The 10,576-nt window shown below is 49.1% G+C and overlaps 1 protein-coding gene across 4 annotated transcripts in view; it reads left to right on the forward strand.

Moving 5' to 3' along the window:
- Positions 1-10,576, forward strand: part of Tnip1 (TNFAIP3 interacting protein 1) — a 42,598-nt gene that overhangs the window by 22,177 nt on the left and 9,845 nt on the right. For 3 of the 4 annotated variants that reach the window (XM_005350056.2, XM_005350055.2, XM_013347437.2), the window contains 5 exons: positions 1,711-1,805; positions 2,957-3,080; positions 5,131-5,220; positions 7,201-7,266; positions 7,436-7,567. In XM_005350056.2, the coding sequence (XP_005350113.1) occupies positions 1,711-1,805; positions 2,957-3,080; positions 5,131-5,220; positions 7,201-7,266; positions 7,436-7,567 (507 nt within the window). The remainder of the gene's footprint in view (positions 1-1,710; positions 1,806-2,956; positions 3,081-5,130; positions 5,221-7,200; positions 7,267-7,435; positions 7,568-10,576) is intronic. The other variant, XM_013347434.2, reaches the window with a different exon arrangement.

Below are 10,576 nucleotides of genomic sequence, written 5' to 3' on the forward strand. Positions count from 1 at the left end.
AGGCAGAGGCAGGCGGATCTCTGTGAGTTCGAGACCAGCCTGGTCTACAGAGCTAGTTCCAGGACAGGCTCCAAAAACCACAGAGTAACCCTGTCTCGAAAAAACGAAAAAAAAAAAAAAAGAAGAAGAAGAAAAGAAAACCTAACACAGTACGGGGGCTGAGATCATTCTGAGCATCAACTCAGATGGGGGATGTGTGCTGGCCCCTTCTTGGCTCTAACAGTACCAACAGTTCTATCTTTTTAGATAGTTGATTTGCTTAGTCTGTACTCACAGCTGAGTGTTGTCTTCACAAAAGCAGCATACTCACCATGGTACCTTGGTGCCTGGCTCTTCATCCACAGTTGGTGAAAGAATGAGCAAGCCAGGTGTGGAAGCTCACACCCATAATGCCAGCTCTAGGGGCCGAGGCAGGAGAATCTCAAGTTCAAGGTCATTCTGGGCTACTTAGCTAGATCCTGTCTCCAAAACAAAAACCGAAAAACAAAGTTGGAGAGATACTTAGCAGTTTAGAGCAATGTAACCAGCACCCACGCTGCATCCATCTCACACCTCTAGCTCCAGTTCCAGGGGATCTGACGCCCTCTTCTGGCCTCTGTGGGCACTGTGCACATATGGTGCACAGCATACATGCAGGCAAAATACCTATATACATAATTTTTTTAAAAAGCAAATCAATCTTTAAAACAAATAATGGACAAGCTCACAGGTGTGCTCGTAGACTCTCTGATGGAGGGTGGTGACTTTGTACCCAGGGCATTTACCTAGAGGCCCCAAAAACAGCCCTCTGTCCTAGAATGGCAGTGTAACAAATGAGGTGTCATTGTGGCCTTCCCTCAGAGACAGGAGCAGTACATTCTGTTCCCTGGAGGTCCCCACCCAGGGACATAGCAACTCCCTGTTTCTCGGCCTCTGGGTGGAGGAAGCTGAATCCGGTTCCTCCTCATTCTCTCTCTGATTTGTTTCTTGGCTCACTCAAAGAACAGTGCAGGCTTGCACCTGTAATCTCAGCACTTAGGAGGCCGAGGCAAGAAGATTGCTGGGAGTTCAGTGCCAAGTTGTAGTGAGTTTCAGGCCCGGCCATATTACAGGATGAGGCCTTGCCTAAAAAAGAAAAAGACATACATATTTTTTGAGATCAAATATGGCACAGGGCCCTCCGTTAGGCACTGAAGAAACCAATAACAAGCTTTCTGTTTTCTCAACCTTCAGCCCACAGTGTCCAACACCTGCAGTGCAAGGCTGCCCTTCCGTCCATCCAGGACTGTCCTATGCTGGTCAGAAAGGGGGCCAGCAATTCTGAAGTCTCCCTGGTGACACGGGTGACATGGCACAACTTCTCTGGTATTCTGTAGTAGGAATTCATTCTCTCCATACCATTGCTCTAGTGGATATAAGATGTCCACCCTAGTTCGAAAAAGAGACCAGAGAAGTGAGTCAGGGAGTGTTGCCAAGGACGAGCAGTCTAGACAGGGAGATCTATGCAGGGAAGAGAGGGAATTTCACTGTGAGGACCAGGACCCCAGTGCATCCTCACTGCTGGCTCCAATGGAAGAGAAGCCTAGTGGCCTGGCTCCCAGCTATCCTGCCAATCAAAGGGATATAGTATCTGGTCCTGCCTGGGCTGACTGCAGCTCCAGATCCTTGTGTCAGCCTGCCTCAGGATATGCACCCTCTTAACCCCCACCTGACTACCAATCTGTCCCACAGACCTTGTGTGAGCAGCTGCGCCAGGAGAATGAGGCCCTGAAGGCCAAGCTGGACAAGGGCTTGGAACAGCGGGATCAGGCTGCTGAGAGACTGCGGTAAGTGCAGGCCACCTTGAGACTGGAACAGGAGGAATAGAGCAGGAGGAATAGATAATGTGACTCACTGGTTCCTGGACCGAGGCCACTTCTTAGAGCTCTGCTCTGACAGCAGATCTCTTGGCCCTTCTTGGCAGTCTGGGATTTTTCCCTTGTGTTTTGTTTACCTTGGGAGGGGATGTAAACAGCTTTGAGAGCTGTCCTCCCCTGGGGAAAACTGCTTACATTAGTGTAGGATCTGGCTCAGGACTGTCCTGCCCCCTGGTGGTCATTATTCGCTGCTCCCTTTTTTCTGGAATCTTTGGAAGTCCCTCACTGCACTCAGGCCTGTGGGAAAGCATGGGTGTCCAGCCTCTCTGGCTTTGACAAGACTGAGTTGGTATGTCTTAGGTGAACCATAGGGTCTGCCCATCACCAAGGATCGCTGTGACCACAATGTAGGAGGCCTGGGGAAACAGGAATTTGTGAATGCTGGATCTCAAAGGGCCTTTGCCCTTAGATCGTACAGACTAGCCCACATTGTGTGAGGCGAAGCAGGCCTGGAGAAAGGCGGGCTTCCTAAGGGTCTCACTACAAGGACTTAACCGTTCACTAGCAGCAGTTCCTGCTCTCTGTGGCTCTGGGTAACGGTGCTGGGTTATCTGCTGGACGAGTGACTCTGTATTAGAACCAGTACTTGCTACTCTGTGTTTCCTCTTGGTCACTGTGGCTACAGGGCCATTTTGCATCATTGAGCCTTGGTTTACATTTGGATGGCCTGGTGGTTGGGGCTTTAGAGCCATACTCCATTACTCTTGGAGGACATGGATAATTCAAGGACAAGGATGCCCAGGGTGAAGGACAGATGAGTGAGTGAGAAGGCAAAAGCCTTCTCTCAAGGGCTTATGGGTAAGAAGGCAGGAATTCAAGTCCTTGTTGAATGACCTGGGGAAAAGCCATTTGACGCCATGGTATCCCTGTAGTTAAGTAGAAGATGAGGGAGTGTGTCCATGCAGGGAAACTGCACGCTCTCAGGGGGCTCACGGGTGCCCTTTTTGTCTCATCACACTTCCCAGAACACTGCTGCAGTGCCTGTGACAGTAGGTCCTTGGCTGTGAAGGCCCCCTAACCCAGAGCTGCCATTGTGACTTCTCCACTTCTCTCTTATCCAGGGAGGAAAACATGGAGCTTAAGAAGCTGTTGATGAACAGCAGCTGCAAAGAGGGCCTCTGTATGCAGCCCAGCTCCCCGAAGACAGAGGGTGCTGGCAAGAAGGGCATAGCCGGACAGCAGCAGGTACGTGGCAGGAAGTTCTTGTATCCCAGGCTTCTCAGACCCAGGATCTGCTTACCTCCTCAGTCAGAGTGAGCTCTCCTCTTCCTACACACAGTTCCAGCGGCAGAAGGTTCTAGTTGATAAACCATGTTTCGTAGCTCAACATCCGCCTCTGTGGTATGACCACTTCTTGGCCTTTTGTTCTGCTTTCATTCCCTGTGGAATGTCCCATTCCCTAAGACACATGCTCAGAATTATTGGCTGTCATGTGGCTCTGTGACCCTTCCACTGGCTGCTTCTCTTACTTGCTAGCTAGGATTATCCAACTGCTGCTCATGGGAGTTGAGGTTCAGTGTTTTGCTCATTCTGGGTACTAGCACCTTAATGCATTTTGTCAAGGTCTGTGTGTGTGTGTGTGTGTGTGTGTGTGTGTGTGTGTGTGTGTGCGTCTGTCTGTCTGTCTGTCTGTCTCTCTCTCTCTCTCTCTCTTTCTGTCTATCTCCCTGTCTCTCTCCTCCCAAAAGTCAATGTAGCATATCAGACATTCCAAGGAGAACTGAGATGTCAGACTGAGCAGGGTCCTATGGGGTTCTTGTTAAGCTTGTAAGATTGTACCTTTGAGCCTCTGCATGGAAAGGAAGATGCTGGTAGTATCGTTATGGTCTGAGGATGCCACAGCACTGACCTCCCACCTCCAGACCCAGTCTTGCCACACAGCAAAGTCCCAAGTGTCCCTTGCTCCACTTTGACCAGTCCCCAATCTCCTCTCGCCCATTCTCTAACAGAACATCTCCCCCTCTGGCAGCATACGCCCTAATGCTAACTTTATACTGTGTGGGGTAGTAATTATCTCAGTCACTCACTGCTCGTCACTGGATAGAGATGTACTTTCCCCAGGACTTGCAAAGCCATAAGCTCATTCAGGCGCTTCTGCCTGAAAGGATGCTTTATCTCTGGCAGGAGTCTTGGAAAGGTCATGTGCCATCATGTAATAAAGATTCTTCCATCATCTCTCAAGCAAACATGGGTTTGGCCAGCTAAACAGCAAAGCCTCTCCACTCCCATCTCTTACTAGCACTCTGCCCCCATTTTCATTTTTTAAAGCATGATCACACTATGTAGCCATGGTTGGTCTGGAACTCACCGTGTAGACTAGCCTGGCCACCAGCTCACAGAGCTCCTCTTGCCTCTGCTGGGATTAAAGATATATGCCACATCACCTAGCCTTTAGCTGTTGCTTTTAACAGTAGATTTGGAAACAGGAGTGCCTCTGTCTGCAAAGGTAAGGGAGCCCAGCACCCTCCAGGAGACAGTGGGCTTCCTGGGGGCAGGCATCTTTGCCCTTTCTCAGGGACCGCCATACCAAATACACCTTTTCCTTTCCAGGTGTTATGGTATGCTTACAGGGCATAGCCTGTAGGGGGCACTAGAGGCCCATAAACTCTGCTTCCACTCTGCCCAGCCTGTGATAGCTAGGAAACAGAATGTGAGAGTAGGGACAGCATGACTGCAGGGCAGATTGGCCTCACTGGGCGGGCTCTCGTCAATGGGGCTCGTGCAGACCCCGTAGTCTGCTCTCACACTGAGGGCCATGGTCACAGTCGCTGCATCTGCACTCCACCCGGTCTGTGCTTGTCACCTCAAAACTTACTAGTTGTTTAACTTCAAAATATTTTATTTTGAGCTAATTTAAACTTATACAGAAATGAGTTCTGGTCCCATACTCCCTCTGGCTTCCCTGGCCAGCTTATGTTACCACAGAACCACCTTACCAACAATCTTACATAACTATGGCTCAGTTACCAAAGCAGGAATTACATTGTCCTTCCAACACTTCAGATGCCACACATCCTTCACCCTTGTCCTTCTTTTGTTCTAGAACAGAATCCAGATCACACATGGCCTTCAGTTGTCACAGCTCCATAGTCTCTTCATGCCTGTGACATTGCTCAGCTGTTCTTGCTTTCATGACCTTGACACTTTTGAGTTCTGCTTGCCAGTTGTTTTGCAGAATAGGTTTGGGTTTCTATTAGATTGTGGTCTATTAGAAGGCTTTCTCTGTTCTCCTCAGGCCGGTGTGATGGCAGGTAAAGTCCCTGAGGTGGGGGTCTTGGGTACAGCCGAGAAGAAGGTGAAGATACTGGAACAGCAACGCATGGAGGTAGGTGGCTGGACAGGGTGGTCAGTGAGCACCCTTCTGCCCTCTTGGGACCAGAGAGATGAAGGCACCGCTTGGCTCTCTGGTCCCCACTGGTCCCAGATCATCTTAGAGAGTTATAATGGAAACCATTGGACTGTCTGTCCATGGGAAAGGTCTCTCTTGATCCACCACAGCGATCACTGAGGATACTGTATTTGTGATGCAGCCTGAAATTGTTTGGGGAGCTTAGGGGGCTGGAGAGATGGCTCTTTAGTAGGAGTGCATACTGCTCTTGCAGAGGACTTGCGGTTCAGTTCCCAGGACCCTCATAGGGCAGCTCACAACTGCCTGTAACTCTGCCTCCGGAGAGTCTGACCCCCTGTTCTGGTCTCGCCCACACTCACGTGTACAGACCCACATACAAGCCCATGCATGTATACATATAAGTTAAAGGGGGGGCGCGAAGGATGGCTAAAGTAAACTGAGTGGTCTGGCAGGTCACGATAAGTCAGGCCAGTATCAGCGTGGGAGACACATGCTGCAGTGTGGGAGTGGCCAGCAGTGAAGGAAGCTCCCCTGCTTTTGGCCTCAGCATTCTGTCTCACAAGCCCCTCCCCACCTCCAGCCCAGGGCGGTAGCCTGTCCCTCTCTCTCTAGGTCTCTCCTTATAGCTGGGTCCTTTCCCAGCCTCCTCCTCCTGCCCCTTTTGCCCTCACATACACCCGAAAGCCTGCTTGCAAATATACTCTGACTTATTTTACTCAGATCTCAGAACTAAAAGAACGCTCATTATAAAATGAATCAGAACTCTCCCTAGAGATAACTACAGCTAATTTCAGCTCACTGCATTCCCTTGGAGTTGTTTTGTTTTACTTTTTTGTGGTACTAGGAACTGGATCTATGGCTCCACCTAGTTGCCTAGGCAAACCTTGAACTCACAGTCTTCCTTAGTAGCCAAGGACACAAAGGTGCACACCATTTGTTCAGTTTTTTTTTAATGTAAAAAAATGAAGTGACACATAATACTTTTCAGGTTAATTTTTTTCTTTTAAAATTATCTCAGAATATCTGTTCAGCTCTACAGCATAAGCCAATTGCTTCATTTTTTGGTACTTTTGTCTTTGGCGTTACATCTGAAATCGGAATATCCTCTCTCATGTCTGTCATTTTATTTTCTTAGTGCTGCAGAGTTGTTTTTCTTCCCCGAGAACTTGCTCTGTCAGGAGTCTTATGTTACCATTAGCATTATCTTAAAGCCGAGAGAATGTATTAAGTGTCTTTATTTTCTTAATGGCCGTGCATTACCTGCTTATAGTGTGATTTAACCAGTGTCCTACACTAAGTGACCTCTGGGTGGATGCGTGTGCACATACACACACAGAGGAGAGTGTCATTTTAGTTTTGGTTTTGTTTTAAAATAACATCTTTCTATGCAGCCTTGGCTATGTAGATCAGGCTAGCCTCAAACTCACAGAGATCTCTTACCTCTGCTTGAGTGCTGGGGTCAAAGGTGTGGCTACCGTGTCCGGCTAATTAGTCTTTCAGTATGTTTGCACACTTGGCTGAAGTGTTTTACTTTCCTTCTTTTTTCCTTCCTGTACCAGGGATTGAACTCCGGGCCTTGTGCTTGCTTAGCAAGCACTCTCCTAGAGTCTCACCTCAGCCCTTGGTTTTAGTATTTCCATTAGTTAAATTTGTTAGAGTGGAATAGTTGGTGTTAAAGACAGTGAAAACCTGAGATTGTCACATCCTTTTCAAACTGCCCTCTGAAGAGTCCTGTTTGTGCCTCACAGTAACTGTTTCCTGGTCTCAGTGTTCCCTGTGGCTTTCCTAGCAAGGCTGAAATGGAGCTGGGGGGGGGAGGGATAAAGGTGGAGCAGCAGGGAGCTTTTGCTTAGTGGGGGATGGAGGAGGCCCTCCTCCCCTCTGTATGCTCTGGGCACCTGGGGTGGGTTTCTGGCACTCCTGTGTGTTTTTAACCCAGCACCTGCTTGCCCACAGCTGCTGGAAGTGAACAAGCAGTGGGACCAGCACTTCCGGTCCATGAAGCAGCAGTATGAGCAGAAGGTGATGGAGTTCCTGGGAGCTGAGCCAAGGATGGCTCAAGGAGGAGGGATGAGAGGCTTTTATGCAGACTGAAACGGGGGGTGGGGGGGTGGGGGGTGGGGGTGTGGAGGGACAGCTGGTGCATGCTCCCCCCACCCGCCCTCACACTCCCTCTCTGCCACTCCTCCAGATCACAGAGCTCCGCCAGAAGCTGGTGGACCTGCAGAAACAGGTGACTGAGCTGGAGACTGAGCGTGAGCAGAAGCAGCGGGACTTTGACCGGAAACTCCTCCTGGCCAAGTCAAAGATCGAGGTAGAAGAGGCAAGTGTGACCAGGCCTGCAGGCTCTGAGGTTCCAGGCCCCTCCCAGAGTCCCTGGGATCAGTGAGTCAGGGATAGAGTCAGGTGCTCTGAGACCTCTGGTGGGCCTGTCTTCTTTCTAAAATTGAGAAGTCGGGATAACTATTGCTTTTCAGTTTTTCCTGCTTGCATTTTGCAAAGGTTTTTTGATCTATTGAAAATTTTTTTACGATTATTTACTTTTATTTTATGTGTATATGTGTTTTGCCTACATTTATGTCCATGTACCATATGTGTGCCCTGTGCCTGCAGAGGCCGGAAGAGGGCATCAAATCTCTTGGAACTGGGATTACAGACAATTATGAACTCACCGTACGGGTGCTAGGAATCAAACCCAGGTCCTCTGAAAGAATAGCCAGTCCCCTTAACCACTAAGCCATCTCTCCATAAATCTTAAAATCCCAAGGAACTATACAAAGAAGTACATAATATGAAAACGTGAAAATGGGACTGATGGGATCACAGGTGTGATCCCAGCACTCGGGAGGCTGAAGCAAGAGAGTAAAGAGTTACAGGCCCGCCTAAGCTGTATACCACGGGCCTGTCATGGGATGGAGCTGGCTCTCAGTTGGTAAAGCACTTGCCTAGTAGGCATGATGCCCTGAATTCAATCCTTACTTCTACATAAACCAGGCATGGGAGTATGCAGAAGGAAGTACAGAAGTTCAGGGCCATCCTTGGCTGCATAGTGAGTGTGAGGGCAGCCTGGGCTACATGAGATTGTCAAAATCAAATTAAATACTGTCTCCTGAAACAGATAAAAGCAGGCCTTGGTGGGGTGAGGTGCTGTTGAGAGTAGAGCAGGGCCTAAGAAAGAAGGAATTTGTTTATCTGGTCATCTTGTCAGCCTGCCCAGGCACTGTCCCAGATATACTCAGAGGAAGTAGTCAGCTCGGCCCTGGCTGGAGAAGAGATGCTGAGCCACCAGATAAAGGCTAATAACTGAAAGTGTGTTGAGTTCTACAACAAAGAAAGGGCAGAGATCAGTGGCTGGACAGAAGGGGCCTGATTCGGGCTGTGCTGTGAAGCAGCATTCTGAAGAAATGGCCTCTGCTGTGCCATGTGTGACTGGTGCCAGCCACCTGACTCCCGGACCCTAGGGGGGGTTAGTGACAGTGCCACTTCTTTCTCTTCATGGGAGCTGCACGTAGGCCACTTTGCCTAGCTTTAAAGGGATACTTTCAACACAGATTGCATTTCAGAGGCCCTCCAGCAGCACGTGGCACCCGGGCCTTATCTGAGTGCAGCCTGTGTCTGTGACTACTTCTTTCCCTTGAGGATTGGTGATAGAGACACTGCGCCTTTCTTCTGAGTGCACCAGCATGGCACCCAAGCCAGATGTCCTGGCTCTGTGGTCTCTTTTCCTCACTCATATCTACAAGGGAAACAGATCCCTGGAATCTGACCTTCTGTCCTGTCTTCTGAAGGAGGGCAGGGCCTTTCCAGGGTAAGCCTGGCCTTGAAGATGAGAACTCTGGTTGAGTACACGCTTTGTCCTAGAGCCTTCAGCAGGAGCCAGGCCATCACCCATGTGTCTCGGGCCAGGCTGCCCTGAGCCACCTCTGACTAGAAACCACCCACCCACCGATATGTGAAATATTGACTAAAAGTCACACAGAAAGGAATGAGCACTGACCCACCTCAGTCTGTCCCTTGATCCACATGACACAATACAGATGAGCTAAACACTTTCCTGGAAGACTTCCCTCTCCCCCTCCCCAGACCCTGGTCCTCTGAGAGGTAACCATAGTTACATTTTTTTTAGATTTATTTATTTTATGTATAAGGTTATTTTGCCTTTATGTATGTATGTGCACCCCCTATGTGCCTGATCTCATGTGGGTAGAAGAAGGATTAGTTTCGGATGTTTGGAAGTCACCATGTTAGTGCTAAGAATTGAACTGAGGTCCTCTGCAAGAACGAGTGCTTGTAATCACTAAGCCATCTCTCCAGCTCCCAGACCTTTTTTCAAATATGTGTCTGCTGACAATACAGTTTGTTTTCGCCGTGCCTGCTCTTTATGCTGCACTGCCATCCACTGTTTTAATTTTTATCTATTTTTGAAACAGGCTTCTTGCTATGTAGCCTAGGCTGGTCTGAAACTCGCTACTTGTACTTAGAGATCCATTTGCCCCAGCTTCCAGATTGTGTGGATTAAAGGTGTCCGCCACCACTTTGAGCCCAACCACTGTTTTAAACTCTGGTGCAGGCCTGCAATGCCAGTTTCTCGGATGGCTGAGGCAGGAGGATCAGAGCCTCCCTGGGCTGAGTTAAAGCTTGCCTAAACAAATTAGTAAGGCCATGTCTTGAATATAAAAATCACAAAAGTCAGGAGCTGAGGAGTTGAAACCATAGCTCACAGTTGCTTAGCAAGCATGAAACTCAGCCCCTAGAAAAGTAAATAATCCGTTTCTTGGCCTGGTGAATAGCATTCGGTGCTTTCACCACTATGGCCGGTTTGATTCCCAGTCAGGGCAGTATATCTAGGTCAGGGAGATGGGTGAGTGAGTGAAGTACTAGCCGACTCTCACAAGTTGTCATCTGACCTCCACATGGGCATACCCACACATACAGACAATAAAAAATGTAAAAAGTCAAGAAACTCTTCCTTTGATGTGAGTGGACTAGAAATGAGGGCCTTGAATTCTGCCCCAACTCCCTGTGTGGTCTGCAGAAAGTCAACACACACAGAGTTTCTCATTGAGCAAAGGGGCCTTATACCCAGCCACCATTCCAGCTGTGTCTACACACACACACATACACACACATACACAGTTTCTCGTTGAGCAAAGGGGCCTGATTCCCTGCCACCATTCCAGCTGTGTCCACACACACACGCACACACACAGTTTCTCGTTGAGCAAAGCGGCCTGATTCCCTGCCACCATTCCAGCTGTGTCTACACACACACACACACACACGCACACACACAGCTTCTCGTTGAGCAAAGGGGCCTGATGCCCTGCCACCA

This window comes from Microtus ochrogaster, chromosome 7 (assembly GCF_000317375.1).
Source record: "Microtus ochrogaster isolate Prairie Vole_2 chromosome 7, MicOch1.0, whole genome shotgun sequence".
Classification (NCBI taxonomy): domain Eukaryota; kingdom Metazoa; phylum Chordata; class Mammalia; order Rodentia; family Cricetidae; genus Microtus; species Microtus ochrogaster.